General features: G+C 43.4%; 1 protein-coding gene across 1 annotated transcript in view; it reads left to right on the top strand.

The window, feature by feature from the left end:
- The first annotated feature begins 244 nt into the window (after positions 1-244).
- Positions 245-19486, top strand: part of NIPAL2 (NIPA like domain containing 2) — a 46997-nt gene continuing 27755 nt past the window's right edge. Inside the window, exons 1-3 of the mRNA XM_035546351.2 lie at positions 245-322; positions 16831-16899; positions 18632-18803. Of these exons, the coding sequence (XP_035402244.2) occupies positions 245-322; positions 16831-16899; positions 18632-18803 (319 nt within the window). The remainder of the gene's footprint in view (positions 323-16830; positions 16900-18631; positions 18804-19486) is intronic.

Below are 19486 nucleotides of genomic sequence, written 5' to 3'. Positions count from 1 at the left end.
GAAGCAGTGAAACTGCTGACAAATTCCGTTTCCTCTGCTATGCACCCTGATGTAAATCTTCCTCAGCTGAGGGTCTCCCGTTGCCCCCGGCCGCGCAGCACCTCTCTGCACACCCCTGGGTGCAGGGTGACCCACAGGCACAGCCTTGCCCACACCAGGAAGCGAGTGCCACGTCCTCGTCTTGCTCGCCTCTGCTGCCAGCCACCTGTCCCCGCTGGTGTGACAGGGGGCTGAGGGCAGGGACATGGGCATCCTCCCTGTTTCGGAGCAGAATGTGTTCTTTGAGGGGCCCCTCTCTGGCCCCTGGTACAGCAAGCACAAGGTAAGTGCCCTGCAGCACCAGGAGGAACAAGAGGACTCAGGGAGAGCAGGAAATCATTTCAGCCTCTCCCCACAGTCCGCTGAAGAGCCCCTTCCTGCACCCCTTTGCTGCTGGCACCTGCTCCTTCTTCATCCCAGGCCTCCTTGGCTTCCCCCTGCAAATAGCCGTGTCTGAGCACTAACAGGGTAGGGAGCTGTGCTGCTCTGTGCTACAGCATTGCTGGTGTCTGCCAGCGGTGTTTCTGTAGTTGTCAGTGCTGACAATGTATTTGGTATTTGGGCGACTGCAAAGCAGAGATTGAAGCGGCCTCCGAGAACTAGCAAGTTGAAGCATCTGCTAACAATAAAAATGAATTGGAGGCTGATTAAACCCTTTACCTCTTCCCTGCTTTTTGCTTCACAAAGTAGGAGGCATGGCAGGATACTCAACATTCTTGTTCTTTGCAGCATAAGAAGCAAACCACTTTTTTATGATGCAAAGTATTGGTATAAATTGTGCATAAAATGGCTTGCGAGTAACTGCTCTCCTTTCCCTGTGAGCAGCCCAGTAGCAGGTCATAACTCAGGCAGAGTCCCCAAAACCTTCCCCTCTGGACTCTGCATGTGCTACTGGCGGGATATCCAGGTGGCAGGAGGCATCTCTCAGCCTCAGAGGAAAGGAAAACTCTGAAATCCTGTGCCTAAGCCCCTGGAGCTGCAGCACTCCTGCCTGATGGCTGATTGAGATGCTTCTGGAAACCAGAGCTGGGGTCTCTTATGGAACAAGAATTGGGAGCCAGGGGTTAGTGAAGGCTTGGGAATTAGGGCCCTGGGTCTTGGAGTGCTTGCAGAGCTGATGGGGAGCCCCGTGACACGGGTCCCTTGTCATGGAGACACCTGCCTGCACGTCATGATGGGGTTATACCTTTGCTTGCAAAACATCCTAGCCCTACTCCTGTACTTCTTGGGGTGATTGCATGAGGATTGCTATTTTTTAAGCATGGTAGTTTTCTAATTCTGGTTTTCTGTGCTTTCATTTACTTGCAGAGTTAAGGTTTTGGAGTAGGCAATGGGTAACTACAGGCCGTATACTGCTACCAACCTTTATCTTCCCAAGAGTTAGCTTCTTCTCTACACTCTCATTGTGACATTTTATGTATTTGGATATATCAGAAACCATTTCTTTCCTCCACTCCTGGCAAATGGACTGTCCTGGCTGTGTCTGTGGTTTGAGCCCAGTTTCAGGTTTGCAGGCAGAGGCTCTGTCCCTTCCCTTGTTCCTGGGGTTGTTTTGTCCACTTGGTTCGGTTTTGAAGGGGAGCTGTTTGTTTTCTACCTCTGCCAGAAATGATAACCGTGCCAGCTCTCATCTGCCTGGAAATGTCCCAGGAAAGTGGAGGTGAATTGCTTTCGTGGGCAGCATTTTTTGGCCCTTTCAGACCCATGAGCTATCAGGAGGTGTAAGAGAGAGAGCCCCGTGCAAGAGCCCTCAGACACAAGGGGCTTAGCATGGCTGCTGGTCACAGCTGTCCTTGTGCCATGTGGGCATCAGGGACATCCACATGGGCCTGGCAGATCTAACACATGTTAGGAAAGTCTGTGGCACTACAGTAAGCCCTAAATGATGGCTGTAAACGTGCAGCTCCCCGGAAGAAGCTAAAGTGCCTGTGTCCACGTAACTGCAGTGTAACGCCTGCTTGCGCTGGCATTACTTTTTATTTTTCATCAGGGTTATTCTCCTGTTGGATCTCTGATCAAGCTTATTGATCCTAGCTGTTGGCACAAGGGTAGCAGGGGGAATGTGTGGTCATGGGGCAAAGGGTGGAGGTGGGACTTCTCCTTAGCATCAGCATGGGCAATGCTTGTTTGATGCCGTTTGAGCCTCAGCTCTGAGAGCCTTCCCTGCCTCAGCCCCGTATCGTGTGCTGTGAGGCATAGACGTGTTTAATGATGTAGTAAAATCTGATGAAATATGTACTTAGTTACCTGAAGTATTTCCTGACAAACTAATATTACTGTAATATCTCGAGTCTGCTGGAGTAATGAACATAAGAAGCCACCACATGTGGGTTTATTCTGCTTAATATAAAGTGTATGTAATTGCTTCAGTTTAATCCTTTTTTATTTCCCTCGGCACTTCTCAAAGATTGTTTATTTATTTCCAATACTATTGTTTATGGACAAAAACATTTTGCAAGATTAGTTGAGATTATTAACTACAATATTAATATTGGTTTGAATTTCTGTCAGAGGAGGAGAGAAGAGCTGGGTAGAAACAGCCAATGAAAGCTCAGAAGAAATTCTTCCTCCATAACTCAGTATTTCACACGGCTGTTGTGTGTTGTCACTGTGTATGGTGGTTTAATTATGGAAGCTGAGCCTGCGAGGGAAATTAATTTCATTTCTGTGTCTTTTTCCTCCTTTGCCTGTCTCTCAATAAGCTTGGAGTTACTACTGGCTGCCCAGACACTCACCTCGAGAGGTAGTTTTATTTCGTGATTTTTGCTAATAAATCACTTTGGCTCTATCCTTGAGGTTTAAAACATTGACAGCTCCTTCAGACGGATTGGTGGCCTCCTGTCCCATGACAATATATCACTGTTCGTCACAGGCTGTCTGTGCAGGTGGCCAGTATGTGCAACAAGGAAACCCAATCCTCATGTGCTCAGATCAGCCAGCAGTGGTGCCTACCATCAGGTGCAAGGAGAAATCCCAAGGATTAAACACATCGCTGTGAGGCCTTTCCATGCTGCCTTCTGTCATACACATGAAAGCTAGATTTCATGTAAAGTGCCACAATTAAGGCTTTAGCTCATTCTGTTCAAGGAGGAAATCAGTGCTCAACTCACCCCATGCTGCTGTGGGCTTGATGCAGCCACTTGGTGGCCTCAGCAAGGTGAAAACATGGGTTGATCCCAGAGGGAGCTGCCACCCTGGAGATGAAGATTATTTATTCATTTCCCTTGGCTGAGGAAGCACCCCAGAACCAGTGAGAGCCTCTTCAGCTGGCACTTCCACCAGAGAAAACAGTTGTTAGAGCACGTCCTACAAGCATTCACCAGGATGCTTAAAGCACTTGAACAATGAAATTTCCAGCCGTGGTTTTCCCCTGCAAGAAGCAACCACCACACACTATCAGGCTATTCAAGTTGAAGGCAAATGATGCAAACCCTCCTATTTTTATTTTCCATTTCAAGTGTTTTGTAGTTGATTTTTTTTTTAATGTCCTTTTCCCAGTCTCTGTAGGATTCTTCATGCTGCAGCCTGGTCCCTGATAGACTGCAGATGTTAACTGTTTCAGGTTAACCGGTGAACCAGTCCCTGAGGATGAGGAGAGTAGAAACAAACATGCCCTTACCCTGTTTTCTACTGCTGTACTCGTCTGTGAAGGCTCTGGTAGAAAGATTTCCCCCTATCCCATATTCTAAAACTGTTTGTTGAAAGCAAAGGTATCAAAACACTGACTCTGCTTCATCATATTATTCTTTACCTGTCAGGCTTCAGACTTCAGACAGTTTCAGTTTCCTTTACTTTGTTCAGTCTTTCAAATACAACTCTTTTTTGAATCAGTCATAGGGAACCCAAAAGTCAAAACTTATAATTAAAAACCATTGCAACCGGTTGCTGACAGTGCTCCTGCCACCTGGATATCCATTCTGCCCTGCCAAAAACCAGCTGTCCCTGCAGAGGTAAAGATCCCAACATGTTTGGTGTGAAATGAGCACACAGCTTATATAAGCTGCAGTCTCCAGGTTAAAGGAGGATCAGATGCAGCGTGGGAACTTATTAATTAGTCAAAGATAAGGGAAATAATGAGTGGAGAGCCTTACTCTTTGCTTGTCTCCCTTGCACTTGTACCATAGGCACGTTGGTGTGACTACAGCTCACAAATTCCTTAGGAAAATGTAACATTTTTCCTCTACTCACTGTAGGAAAAGTGGGAGCAAGACATGGGGCTGTTTAAGTCTTCATATAGGGGAGGTAGGGGATGGGGCAGCAGGTCTGGAGCAGATGCTATGGATGGGAAAATAGCTGAAAGACTGGAGGTAGCACTCAGTTTTCAGTCAGCCTGAGGAGTGACCTGATTATCTGGCTTCCAGCAGGCACTGCTCTGGGTCCCAGAACTGCCTAGTTTGCATTGCCGTGTTACTGGCAGGCCTCCGCCACCCTGCCAAGGCTGGAAGGAACCAGGGCCCTGCAGGCAGTTTCCCTGAAAGCCCAGCATGGCAGTGCTGGGCAGCAGTTTCAACTCCACATTTTGGGTTTAGGGCAGACAGACCCAAAGTGAACGGCACCGGTGGGAGAGCTCATCCCTCATCTTTTCTGGACATTTTCATCTCTTCAGCATTGCTGGTACAACTGCTTGAATGGATGCTTCCTAGCCTGACAGCCAACAGAAGACGGTGAGCAAAGCCATTTTACTTGGGCTGATGGCTGACGGTTCATTTTGACCAAAGCAACCTTGATAGCCTCCTCTGGGACACCTCAGCTAGCACATTGCAAACTCAGCTGCGTTGAACCCCAGCTGTAGCTCTACGTAGTGCCTCTTTCCTGGTTCTCACTGGGTTATTTTTCCCAAATCTCAGGCTCTTTTCAATGCTTCCCCTCACATCTCTGTTATGGTAAAATGAGGTTTTGTTTTTTTCTGAGGACATTAAAGAACATGTGCATTTGTGGTGTTTTTTAATGACTGAGGAGACAGAGTTAAATAGAGGCTTCTTAGTTATGCTAATTTGTTTTAGGACATTTGAGAATGGTAATTTGGAATTTTCTAGGCAATAATAACATTAAAAGGCTCATCATTTGTCAGAAAGACAAGTACAAAGAAACTCAAATCACAAAATTTACATATTCTGCCTAGTGCAGAAATTAGTTTTGCTTTGAACTGCTTCAAAATGGTATTTTACAGAAAGATTTGGGGTATAGTGCAGAGATTGTCAGATACCAAACTCAGCCCCCAAGTCGCAGAGCCTTAAAACAGGCACTGCCCATCAGCACAGTGATTCAGAGCAGCAGAATCAGATTTACTCTGGAGCCAGTAGAGCAGAGTGAGTGCTCCTCTTCCCCTTGTTAGCACTGAGTAGGAAACACCAGCTATGGGATGAGTCTCGATCCCTACCCTACTTTGGAGGTGTCTGGCTCAGTGCAGTGCTTTGCCCTGCCCACCCCCAACCTGTAGAGTTTTCTGCAAATAATGGACTCAAAGTTAAATTGGCCACAGCTACTGTGTTGATTTTGGTGTCTCACAGCCTTGCCTCAGAGTTGCAAGGTGAGGGAGGGTGAAGGTCTGGCTGCTCAAGCAAACACCAGTCTGCAAGTCAGATTTCATGAAGGTGCTGTGTGGATCTAAGACATCACTGCTGCCTGATGGGGTGGTGCTGCTCCCATCTTGAATCTGGGCTTCTGCTGTTTCACTTGCCTTAGTGCTCACTTGACTCCTTGGTGAGGCAGTTTGTTTGTCTAAATGGACAGGAAAATACTTATTGATTTATTTATTTTTAAAATAAAAGTTCCCCTTTTCATAAAATTTTATGTGTGACAGTATGGGCCCTTACCATTTTGTGATCCAAAGAAGACTTTATTGCTCTCTGAAGCAGAGGTACGATGTTCACCTGCCTATGTTATGGTAGTCTGCTCTGAGCATCATAAAAATAGATATCTGAATCTTACCCTTACATGTCTTCATCAGTCTTCTGGGTCTGATTAACTCCTGTTTGAAAGAATCAAAAGAATCCCAGTGACTCAAGTAGAAATTTGACCAAAGTCAGAAAAATAAGGCTTTATAAAAATGAGCAAACACCAGAATGTGCACTTCAGTCATAAGGGAGGTGAAGACCTTTGGCTAACCTAACAACCAAAGGCTGTGATTATTCCATTTGGAGTTTTGGTGACATGTATAAACTGTTATGTTCATGTTTATAATGTCACCATGAATTGTCCCAGAAGAATGACATTTGTTAATGTGAACAGTTGGGAGATATGCTTTTCATTCTGTGACTAATCTGGACTTTGAAATGTACTGCCAGTGGCTTCAAAAGGCAGCCAGTTGGTGTGCGAATCAACGCCAGGCCTGGAGCAGAGATCCTAAGAAATATGGCAGGGATATTTGCAGAGATTATTTACTCAAAAGTAAATAATCAATATCAAACCAAACAGATGTGTGCTGCTTAAATTGAAGTTATACCAGTGTAACTCCGTTCTTCTCCATGATATTCACGGTTGATTTACGTCATCTAGGCTGGAAGCCTTGGCCTTGTTTGGTGACATGAACTGTTTTGTCCATAATGGGGAAATGAAGAGAGATTGTGGAACTGTGATAGACAGGAATCATGGGACTGTTGGAATTTAACACTTGGAAGAGGCACTCAGTGACTATCCAAGAGAAGGGCTATATTTCTCTCTGTATCCTGTGCTGTGTTCTGTGGAAGCAACCCTGTGGTGCAGAGGCCTATGGGGTGCTGGCCCACCATGCCAAGTGCAACTTCTGAAGGAAAACCCTCCCTGTTTGGAAGCACTGACTCACAGACAAGTAAATGCTGGCTGCTTGGACATGGCCACTTCTTGCTGGCTGAGGCAAAGTGGTAACAATGAAGTGTATCTCCTCTTGTAGGCAAGTCTAACTTGTTGACGTTTAATCCCCTTGAACCAAATCAGCCTAATGGTAGCTAAAATCTACAGTATAGCCATAGCTGGCATGCCCAATGGTGTAACTGTTTTCCTCATCAAAATGAAGTCATTTTGTCAGCAGATATGGATTGCACTTGAAGCCATCAACAGCCAAGATATATGCACTGGAAAGAGGTTCCTGTGAAAAATAATCAAATGTGGGTTTTGTGTACATAACAGACTTGCACCCAGACAGTTAACTGTCAATTGAAACCTGCTTTAAATTTCTGGGGCTCCAGCTAGGGAGTAAACAGATCCTGACTCCATTTACTTTGCTTTATAACTCTAACCTACTCTTTCTTGATCTCTCTGTCTCTCGTACAATTTTCTGCTTTGGACTTGTCATGAGGTTCTCGCATTTATTGACTTCTTATGACATTAATCTCTTTGCCTTTTTTCTCTCTAATTTAGTGACAATCTGTTGCTCCCTGCAGTGACTAAAGCACCTTGAACATTATCATTCAGTGTCTATGTTATCATGCAGCAATGACTCATCATGTCAAGATGATGGAGAGCAAGGCTTGTAGTGTCTGCAGAAGTTTCAGTCAAATAAAGAATAGCAGCTTTTATCTGACCAGGACTCTAGCTTCATTTCTTGGCTATAGATCAGAAGCTGCTAGGACAAACTAGAGTATTGTGTGGCTTACAAAACATAAAGTTGATAGCATCTGATTTAGGACAAGGGTGCTCAGTACCCCTTCATTATTTTTTTTAATTCCTAAAAGGCAATGGACAGATTTTTTCTTCATAGGCCCCATCTCTATATTATGCCCTGTCAAGAAGAAATTGTCTTATTATTATATTCTATATTAATATTTAAATAGCGGAAAAAAACAGCAAGTTTTATATTTGGAGAATCCACATAAGCTGAAAGAATACTAACAACTAGGAGAAAATACTTTGAATCTCCTTATTTAAGTGCAAAGGAGAATTCTTCTTATCTCCTTATTTAAGTGCAACAGAGAACATAAAAGGGTGATAAAAGTGCCTAGAAAGGATTATCCAGCTAAACTGACTTCTGTTTTCTGTAGCAGAAGGCAACAGTGCAATACATGTTTTGATTTCTTGTGAACTAGACACTTGCTCCATATGCCAGCAACCCATCAGGAACTATGAAACGGTTCCCAATGATTTCAGTTGGGTTACAGTTCAAAGTAAAAGATCAGAAAGCACAACTGTAATGTGTCACATGGAAACAGGAGAGAAAAATGAGGCCATTGCCTATATCTCAGGCCCCTGCAAAAAATTTTTGTGAGGTCATTTCTCTAAGAAGTTTATTCATTATCATAATCCCCAGGTTTACATCTTACAGTTTTGACCAGAAGCATTTGTAAATTAAAAGCATCCAGTTGTGTTTGTGTGTGTATGCACCCACATACATGTGTGTGAATATTTTAGTGAGTGCAAGACCTCTTGTTTTTAAATCATTGCTGATAATCCAGCAGTTGTTCATATTTAAATGAAGGATGTTGCTAACCAGAATGTTCTGCCTTCTGGAGTCCAGTCCTGGTTTTTTTTGCATTACAAGCTATCTGTAAATGATTAACACTCTGTGGAAATGAAACAAGGAGAGCCAAGTGCGTGAGGTGCAAGAAGAAAAGCAAGAACCTAATGCATAGCACCCCTCCTCTGCAGGAACAGCAGACTGGAAGGGCCTTTGGGCTGTCCATTCCCCTACCACGTAAGTCACATAAGTCTTTTCCCAGATGGATCAAACTTCATTATAAATGCAGTTGAATCTCTTCTTTTTTCCCCTCCTGAATCATTACTCCTGTTTGGAAGTGTCCTCATCTCCAGCCCACATTTACCCCTGACCTATGTGTGTGACAATGGGGTTCAACAGTTGAGCATGCTCATGCAGGTTGTGACATGGGGGAGACTTTTTTGTGCACATTAACTGAAGGGTTAGTTATAGCTAACACAGGATTAATTGAGATGGGCTGAAAGACAAGCCTACCTTTGTTGGAAAGTGGTGCTGGAGAGGTGCATGCTGGAAAAGGTATGCCATTGCACTGCTCCTCACAACTGGCAATGGGAGATTTTCATACAAAAGTTCTTTTTTGGGTTTGGTAAATAATGTATTCAGCTAGCTACATCTCTGTTGAGGCTTTCTGTTTCTGATTTAAGTGGATTAGAAATAGCTCATTTGTACTCCAGCAAGTTTTGTACTGAAATAACAGAAGAGAACAAGCTAGGTGTGTTTTATTTAGAGGCACGTTTGTGTGTACACACAGACGAGTCATCTCTCCAGCAGTGTTCTCTGCCTTGTCTTGCAACCTACATAACGCCTGGCAGCATAATTTACTCAGATAGGGCTCCTCTGAGCTTGCCAGTCTTTCCGAGTACAGGCAGAGCTAGCTCCATCTTCCAGAGCACAAACTGGGGCACTCTGGCTCCCCATGAACCTCGTGTCTCCTTGGAACAAGGAGCTGCACCCTCCCTGGCTTTCCATTTCAGTGTCCAGGGAGCAACATGAAGCGGAGAGAGGAGCAGTGCTGCCTCTCAATGTGAGCCAGGCTGTAGTTTCTGGAAATTAATATACCAAGGTTTTTAGTAGTCTGGTTTATACCTTGCCTTGTGTACCAGAAACTAGACAGGATCAAACTGGAAGATCTAGGAAGCCTGCTCCTGGGCAGCAATGGAGGAATATCCCTGAGCCAACTGGCCTTGTTGTGGAGAAACTGGTCAGTCAATGCTTGCTTGCATCCTTGTTTCTTCTGAGGGACCTGGAAACTGGCAAAAGTTTAATGATCCTTTTCTTGCTTTTCTGGGTATGTAATGTCTATAGTTGCCATGGAGATGTGATGTGATGGTCCTTGAGAAAATCTTTCTATTAAGGTGTTACCAGCTATGACTGAAATTTTTAGAGCCTCTATTATACATTAATTGGAGAGGCTTTTATTTGCAATCTAACAGGCAATATTAAAAATGTGAAATGCTCTCTGATTATGTGGCACAGTATCCCAGGCTACTCATTTGAAGAACAGCGTAAAAATCCATTCTGCGCCTTCCCCATTCTCCCATTTATTTCTGATTCTGAGATTTGATTAAGTATAAGAAATTGAAATTTAGGAGATGGTCAATTTGATTGTAACTCTTCAAGAAGGAAAGAAATTACCCCTCATAATGCTTGTAACATTATAGTGGATGGATATGTTTGTATATGGCCTTAGTGAGCATTGCTGAAAGTGACTTTATTAACTTTTACCGATCATATTCTTCATCTCAGTTTGGTATCCATTATGGACATTAATTAAAGTAATCAGACTGAGGAATATAGATAAGAATACATGAAAATTATTAAAGCATGGAGCTGAACAAAAGGGGCCCACTTCTGTAGTTGCTTTATCCTCACAAACTCCCACACCTTTTGATACCTTAACAAGCTCTTCTTCCAACATTTACAGTTTGTCTCTTTTCTGGAAAAACATATATTCTAAATTCATGAGCTAATGAAAGATAGAGCCTAGTAAAGGCAAGAGCATTGTAATAGTTGTGAGATAGGAACTTTATTTACTGTTGTTTGGAATCCAGTGTGGCGACTCATGTAAAACCTACATCAAGTGTCTTGTCTCCACTCATATTTACCCTGGCTTAGTTACCAAGTTCTCCTCTCTTCTTCTGTTCCTAACAAAAATGGTGACAAACATTTTAATTCTCTCTTTCCTGTGTATTGAACAATGTCCTTTGTCTTTTATGTCACAATGAAGAAACCAAATGTATTTTCATTACATGTTCCAACACCGGTAATTACACTTTTACTGTTATTTAAGGTCTCCTTCAGTACTTCATATGGGCCTGAAACATATGAATATATGAATTACACTGTGAAAACCATTGAAACAAGGACCTTATATTCTTTATACATCTGTAAAGCACTGAATACAGCCAGAGCTCTATAAATAATAATAGCTAAATGATAAGCCTCTCCAAATTCCAAAAATATGTTTTTTGTTAAGGATTCTAAATTCCTCTAGCTTCAGATTTAACACAGAACTGGAAGATTAGGAGGCATTTTTCCCCAAAGACTATTTTGTTATAGGATCCATTGAAATCTGGTAAAATCCTAATTACTGGAAACCAAATGTAGCATTTGAAGCTATATAGGTCATTACATTTGTTGAGAACACCTTTAGACCACAAATAAATACAGAAATAAAGAAAAAATAGGAGGAATGGTTTAACTAGCCTTGGTAAGCTAGCAGAGAACATACATTTGAAGCTTTTTTTTCTGTTCATCAGTTTAATTTACCAGCAAAGAAAGTTTCCATAAATAATGGCCATATACCTTTTACTCAATGCAAATTCAGTTAATCTTTCTAAGTTTTCATTTCATGGGCCTGGAAACTGCAGTTTAATGTGCATTAGGAAACACAGATGTAGTATGGGTAAATTACATCTCACTGTATAACTGAATCTCCAATGCAGATTTTACTCTGCAAGGGATAAATTTATTAGAATTAGGCCAAAGATTTACATTTCAGCCTGGCTTTCATTTATAATAAGCCTGTTGCCTTACTTTGACAATAAAAAGAGACCTTGCATGTAAAGACCCTTTCAAAACACTTCCAGAATGATGTGGAAAGGCGTTAGGATAAATAAGCATCAGGCCCTGCACGAGTGCTCGAAGCAGGGCCGTATGCAGCAATATGCCGTACTGCCGCTCATTTATTTTGAAGAGCAATGCGTTGCCACTCCAGCTGGCAAATGGGTGCCTTCTGTCTGATTGTTCATACCTCGCTTCCCCACTCCTGGGCTTGTGCGAGAGCCTCATGCAGTCAGGATGGGGGATACCAGGCGACTGCTGAGGGCACCTTGCTTAAGTTTGCCACCTCTCGAACCCCCGCAGCAGCCTCCCATGCAGTCACGTCCCCTTACTGTCACCCCTGGCAAACAACGCAGGCTCACCATTTAAAAACCCTCGCTGTGGCTTGTGAATTTTAATCCGCCTTCAGTGTTAAACGTTGGCAGGTGGCTTATAAAGAACATAATGCTAATGGGGTATATTTTGGGAGGGTTATTTCAAACCTGGAACAGTGCCTTCCCAGCCTCACAAATAGTTGTTTTAACGCAAATGAGGCAGTGGGGAGTGGAGACCTAGCAATGGGGGGCCAGGGAAAGGTATTCCTCAAGGCAGCTTTGCCACCAAGGGAAATGTTGGCAGATACACAGCCTCAGTCCATGGTCTGTGTGCTTGGAGAATGTCTAGAAAGGACTGCAAAGCCAGCAAGTGACCTTCATAGCTTGTTCCAAACCAAATTATGGTGAAGGAAATCAAATTTCTGTAGCGATTTTTTACTTTCTGGCAAATTTAAGGGCAGGATTTTTCTGGGATGAGCCTCATGCATTTGGAAGCATTGGGAGAATGCATCAACAGTCTGAAATCTGGGGTACAACAATGTGGCCTGCAGGTACAGACAGATGTTTTGGAGATGAAGGGACTTGCGTTTTATGCCAACAGTTTTGAGTATTTCAGTCTTTTTCCTGTAGAAGGTCTTAGCTGAGTGAAGTAGCACGATGGCTCTGGTGTTGTGTATGCAACTGAATTCCTTCAAAGAAGTTTGTCTCAAGACTTGTGTGTGGGAAGTCCTGCAGTGCTATGGATGATATCACAACTGGATATCACAACTGGAAGCTCTGTGTTCAGAGAGTATCATGTTTATTACTTATAAAACTGGCTGTTCCAGCAGTCCTCTAACCTCTAAAGGATGTTGAATAGCAGACACAGCACATATGATAACGCCTTTTATAGGACAAGATGCGAACAGAAGGATTCTGGCGGCCTTTGGGGCAATACAGCAACCATTTTAGTTTGATAGGGTAATCTATCTCCTGTTGTGGGGCATCTTCTTTCATTGATGCCCAGTTTTATTAGCCCGAGATATGGTATCCTATTTTTCCTCTCCTGCTTTGAGCACTGTTGTAAATGACAGCTCTTGTGTGTTAAGGAAAGCCTGCTAGCTTAAGATGCATTTTGATTTGTGAAGTTTACAACCTAGTTTTCCTCTTTACTGAATTTTTGTTCCCTGTGGTTTTCTTTAACATTGACATGTCTGAATATGAATGAACCTGCACAAGAAAGTTTTGCCATGCTATAGCTGCATGGTGTGACTATACTTTCATCTCGTCTCCCTGAACGGATCTATGTGATATTTGACCTCCTTCATGCACCGTACTCTGCTTTTAATCTTTAGGGCTCTGTCCAAGCCCTGGGTTTGGAAGAACAGCACTATCACCCTATTAACCAGAGCTCATTAACGCATGTCAGTCTAGAGCAGTCAGCGCCATATATATGCCAACAGCAATGCTCAGGTGAACCATGTGGTCATTACAATAAAATGACCTGAGCAGTGAGGGTAAGTTTTGAGCTCAAACTGTGACCATAAATTTGCCTTGATCTTACACATGCACTGTTTTTCCTCTGGCTCCCCAACCTGGGCTATGGACCAGGACCCTATGTCAGCAAGGCCACAGCAAGGCCAGGTCCCCACAGCCCTGCCCTGCCCAGCCATGGGCCCTGCTGAGTGAGGCCTACCTGCAGGCCCATGTCCTGGCTCGGCCTCACCCCATCCCCATCCCCAGGGAGGTGCCCAGTGCCTGTTGTCCCTGCCTGATGGGATGGAACGGGATAGGATGGAACAGGACGGGGTGGGACAGGATGGGACGGGACGGGATGGGATGGGATGGGATGGGCTGTAAGGCCCTGCCCTGTTCGCCCCTATGGGAAGCCCCTGACACTACTGGCCCCTGGGACATATAATGGGGAAAGCTGAGAGAAATGCTGATCCCCATATTTCATAAGGGGATCATATATGTCTTAATATTTCCCAGAAAATGAGAAGACTGAGAAGACCTAAATTTTTGAGCTGCTTTCTGTTCCTGACAATTTCTGGTACCTACAAAAAGAGCAATGACTTTGGGGAAGAGGTTCTAGTTGAGACATGGGGGTGATCATCAGATGAGATCTTGTGTGTCAAAAAGAAAAGCTCACATACACCTAACAAAGCAAAGCTCTCATGTAGTTAATGAGGCAACCACTGAGGTATGAAAGCAGTCAGTTCTAGAGGGTACACCAGTAATGCTCAGCATGGGAAGACTTCCTGCTGGAGTCCCTGTTCATGTAGTTTCTGGAAGTGGATGCTCAGATCATCATTAGAAGCCATAAGTGGGCTTAATTTTACACGTTTTTTTTTTTTGGATGACAGATTGAACATAGTCTCATCTTCTGCCCACCAGCTGCATGCAGGTTTTACATCAAGAGAAAGGGACATTTCTGAGAAATATTATGGGCCATCACAGCCATCCCACAGGGTGCCTTGCACCTGGGTTTTCAGCAACCGAGTTAGGGATGGATGTCAGACCACAGGTGGGGATATTGCTTTGCCCATCCATGCAGATCAAGCTTGGGGCCCTCCCTATTTCCACCCATCCTCTTTTTCACTGACAGCTTAGCTCATCCCTTGCTACCATGATTTACGTATGCCATGCATGGGGACCACTGACTGCCTTCAAGAGTTAGGGCTCCTGTCTAAGACATTTTACATTGAATGATGAATGTGCTTTGGCAACTTAAAAGCTAGATGGAGAGCCTCCTTTGAGACCAGTTTTTTTCCTCCCTGGTGTGCTGCTTGGCTCCTGAGTCCTGCCCAGTGTCTATGATCATGGGCTGGGATTAAGGAGATGCAAGGGGGTGCCCAGAGATGCAGCTGTAAGAGCAGGGTTGGCTGCTGAAATGGAAAAAGCTGCAGAGAGACCTGGTTCTCTGCTGAGACTGGTGGGGATATATTAAAATTACTTATGTGGAAACAACAAAATAATGGGGTAAATGAGGTGGCAGTTCCTGTTTTCTGTTCCCTGCTGTCTCCTTTTTCTTAAACCCTTCACGATGAGGCTGACAAGGTCACCTCTCCACCCCCTCACAAAATGAGCATGTCATTTAAAAAGAATAAGTCTTTGGGAGCAAGAGAACAATTTTGATTTAACTGCTGTTTTATTGAAATCACTGTTTGTGCAGGATGGTGAGGGGAGCCAAACAGTCCACTTGTGAAATTGTCAAACTTTGCACAAGATGTAGTGCCACCAGCATCAAAACCTGGGGAGGAAAATCCACCCTTCTGATTCTCCAAGGCCCTGAGTGGGGGCTATCTGATAGCAGTTCCCCAGTGTGTAAGGAGTCTGCAGTGCTGCTCATGTCCCTGTAGTAGTTAGTCCTTGATATCAGCAGAGACATCCGTGCCAATGTGTGCTTAGATGTCTTGTCATGCACCCCACTCTGAGGAATGTTCCCAGAGCATGGAAAATACAACACACATGAGAGCCCAGGGTGTGCTGCTGCTGGAACATCCACTGGGGCATACTGGGATCTGGAGGAGAGGATGTAAGATGGGAAGGACCTGTAGTGGCCAAGCACCAGATGGTCTGGGCAAAACTCTGGAGTTAAGCTTGCTATTGAATGCTTCTCACGCACAGGTTGAGGCACTGGTGCTGTTACTTAGCACAGAGGGTGTGTGAGTGAAGGGAGCCCCCTTGCCTTCCCCTCTCTGCATCCTCTTGTACCTGCCAGTCACATCTTGGTGAGACCCAGCAACCTGCCAAGCATTTCACCCCGTGTAATTCTGTGGTCTGCTTCTCCTGAATCTGAGCCACCAGAAGTGCATGCAGCTGAAGACAGTTGGATTCAGCTGTGCCTCTTAAGATTATCATCCATTTTTAGACCTTTTGTAAGAAGGCCACTGTTTCTTCACACTTTTGGAGATGCTCTTTCCTCATCTGGGAATTATCTAGTCATACCGATAATCTCCCCTATTGTCCAAGGCCTTTCTGGACCACTTATTTATAAACCTCTTTATAAACATTGAGGTCAACATTTCTCTGCCTCTGGTAGGCACTGCCTGTTCCTAGGTCCCCAAGGGCCTCACAGAAGAAGAGTTATAAAAGCTGAAACTGTGAGCCTGGTTGGATGCTGCTTTACAGCTTGCAAGCAATAGTTGTGCTGGGCTATGTTACTCTGACCTTGTTTGTAAAAACCCACTGGTAGTATGGTTCTTCTCTACAAGCTAATGGGGCTTCTCATGGCATTAAACTGGTGGCCTTGGATGGGTGAATACACTTAGGACAACGCACAGAGGCTACAACATTTTGAATGTCAATGGGGAGTTCTTCTGTGTACCTGTTATTTAAACTTGCTGAGATGGCGTCTTTCAATGGCTGCTCTCCAAAATAATGAGTCCCGTTTGAATGTTTTTAATTTCTCAGCTTCATAGAAAGTTTGCAAATCTTACTGAAAGTTAGACAGGCTGATTAGAAAAGAATTTGGTTAAATAACACAATACATTAAGGAAACTGTCAGGAGACCTATGCTTCTAGCTGCCCTGTCAAATAGCGGATATGTTAACACATAAAATAACTGTGTTCCAATATGAACAGTTTGATTGCTGTTGATTTTCCTTCTGGATTATGTAATAAAACAGGTCTTCATTTATTTATTTATTAATTTATTGAAAAGAAGAATACATGTGTGTAGTGTTCAGCTGAGACCCGTCTATTTTTTTCCTTTTGCGAGACTTAAGGACTATTCAACGAAAGGCCAGCAAAACCACCTCCTGCAGTGGGATGCCCTTTCAGTTCCCAGTTGTTTACTACTTAAGCCCTAGGCAAAATGCACCAGCTTCATTATTCTTATAGTCCACTACGCAGACAGATTTTTTTTTTTTGAGTTTACTCAGTGCAGCATGAACTCAGTGATTGAAAAGTACAATAACTCGTTTTTGATTCCATTAAAATGTGCTATCAGAAAACCACTGTTGTATGTTTTTTATTAAACTAGTAAGTATTTTTGTATTTCTCTGTTTTGTGATCTTGCAGACTCAGCTCTTGGGAGTTCTACTTGCTGCAGCTTCAAATTTTTTGATCAGTGTCTCTTTGAGTATACAGGTATGAAATTATTGGTCTTTACTTTCAGTTGTTTATATTTGGCAAGTAACTTTTTTTATAATTTGTTTTTATGCTGAAGTTCAAAATACAAATTCTCTTACATTTAATAAGCATTCCCTCTCTTTCTTTAACTAGTGTTGTGCAGTAGTTTTCAGCAAGATGATAGCTCTCAGGCTGTTCTTTGCTGTGATTCTCATATGGGAACACAATAAAAATTCATAACTCCTCCTACTCTTCCTTATAATGTGCCATAAGTAAATACCAGCTGTGACCTACATATAGTCCCACTGGACATCGTGTGAACGTGTCTCAGTATGTCCAAATCTAAAGTGGAAGTGACTAAAAAATTCTTGGGGGTAACTTAGTGGGATGATTAATGTAATTAAATGCCCATAAGCATAAACTTGTTTGCATTTTATTTGTTTATAGAGACACAAAATGCTGGATGTCACTGCAAATTGTTGGTTTGTGGATCAGGGAAGTTTGATTTCATTATGCTCCCCTTTTCCTTCAAGGGCTAAACTTCTTTCTAGTATTTCAACCCCCGAGCATGTTCCACAGCATGAAGCTGCAATAATGTTCTGCTTTGTCTCACTGAGGGAAATGACCGAGACTATGGTATATCACAGACATTACTCTTTGGCCCATATTCTGTAGCATAATTTACAGAATAGAATGGAAGCCTGAGGAAAATGATTTACAGCTTCCTTGTGACTCTGCAGTGGCACTTCGAAAACCGTGTATCAGATGGTGGAGTAAAAAATGTATTTTACAGCCATTTATACTATGATAGCTGTGTCATTTGGTTTCCAGCTTTTTTGACTCATTTCCCTGTGCAGAGGGGCTGGTAAGGAATCTGAGAAAGGAAATGATATTCTGCAGAGCTAATGCAGAACATTGTATCCTTCCCCATAACAACACCTTCCTGATGATGCCTGGACTCTGTTTCAGAAGTCCACTGTGATCAAAGTCAAATTATCCTGTTATATACAGGTTCTTTCTGTACAGCCAGAGGGAAAGCAATTATGACATGCGTAAATGATACCTTCTCCATGTAGCTAGAAGTGCTGATGAAATTTTACTCGAGTATATATTAAACCTGTTGACACAGGTATAGCTTTTTTTCCCTTCTGAAAATAATGCTTTACCTGAGATCTTCTTCTAAGATCAAACAGGAGATTGTAGCCAAACCCTAAATTCTCCTTTTTGAATGTAAAGTCCTCCCTACAGCACATGTGGTTACGTACTGCCTTTTTCATCTTGAAATCGTATTTCTGGCTATGATACATATCAAGGGCAGGAGCACCATGGAGTCCAGTCCCGTTCTCCCAGTTTGTTGCCACCATTCTCATTATGGCCCATCTCTTCCCTCTGAGTGTTTCCAGATTCACAGCACGACCTACTGAGCTGTGCTTTGAGAGAAGAACAGAGGCATGCAGGGATAGCTAGGAAGTACTAGCTAGTATTCACTTAATCTTTTTCAGATTTATTCAGAGGTCTAATTTTTCAGTCATTTCCACCACGACTGAAAAAGCACACATCTGAAGCAGCATTGAGTTAACACAAAGCCGTCTGTCTGCAACAGCAAGCTGAAAGGCATGTTTAAAAAGAAAACTTTGACGCACCTGGAATTTGAAGTTGACAGCCCCCTTAATTACTCCACTTTTATTATACATAAGAACACAAAGGAAGCCTTTCTTTTCATGCCTGTTCCTAATAATTAATTTTCTAGAAATGTGCTCATCTCCGACTAGCTTGCCAAACAGAGCCGAAGCCTTACTACACGAGCAAGCTGTGGTGGTGTGGAATTATCCTCCTGGTGCTTGGAGAGGTGGGCAATTTCACAGCCTACGGATTTGCCCCCATTGCCCTTGTCGCTCCACTAGGATGTGTATCTGTCATAGGTGAGATGGTTTGCCACACTTTGCTTGGGTACATACTTTAATTGAATGCTTATTTGTGACTGGAGGAATAATACCAGGGGAACCACAGCAGGAATGAGAGGGGAAGATGTTAATGTTGTGGTGTGAAAAGAAATGATTCATGTAATTACACGAGCTGACAGTTTAACACAAACCCTCTACTTAACTTGGAGACTCTTCTAATATTTTTTTTCTTTTTCTATGGTTTTGTCTTTGTGGACTCTGTCACTCTGTGCTGTGCTAATCCCTGCCAGTCGGTCACCCAGAGGTGTAGCAGTGTTGCTGGCAGTGCAAGCCCTGAAGCAGGGGTTGGTGTCCTGCTGCCTGCAGAGTTCTGCTCTGATCTTGAGTACCTGCAAGGTGCTTACTATGTTACCATCACACCAAGGAGTTTCTGCTACCTGCCCCTTGTCCATCCTCATGCTTCTTGGGCATATTGTCTTGACTCTGCCCAGCCATCACTGTCAGTTGCCCTCACACCCGGGTGCACCTCAGGATCTGTGCGGTGGCAGGGTTTGGTCAGGCCTGCACGCCAGAAACCCTTCTGAAGAATAATATGTTCGGTAAATCTGCAGCAATTTTTCTTTCATTAGATCATTACCTTCTTTTTCACACTGTGTTTTTGGAACCTTACTCTGAGCAAAGAATACTTGTGGTAGCAGAGT

This window comes from Cygnus atratus, chromosome 2 (genome assembly GCF_013377495.2).
Source record: "Cygnus atratus isolate AKBS03 ecotype Queensland, Australia chromosome 2, CAtr_DNAZoo_HiC_assembly, whole genome shotgun sequence".
Taxonomy (NCBI): domain Eukaryota; kingdom Metazoa; phylum Chordata; class Aves; order Anseriformes; family Anatidae; genus Cygnus; species Cygnus atratus.
Note: the sequence above shows the minus strand (reverse complement) of the source record. Positions and strands in the feature narration are given on the sequence as shown.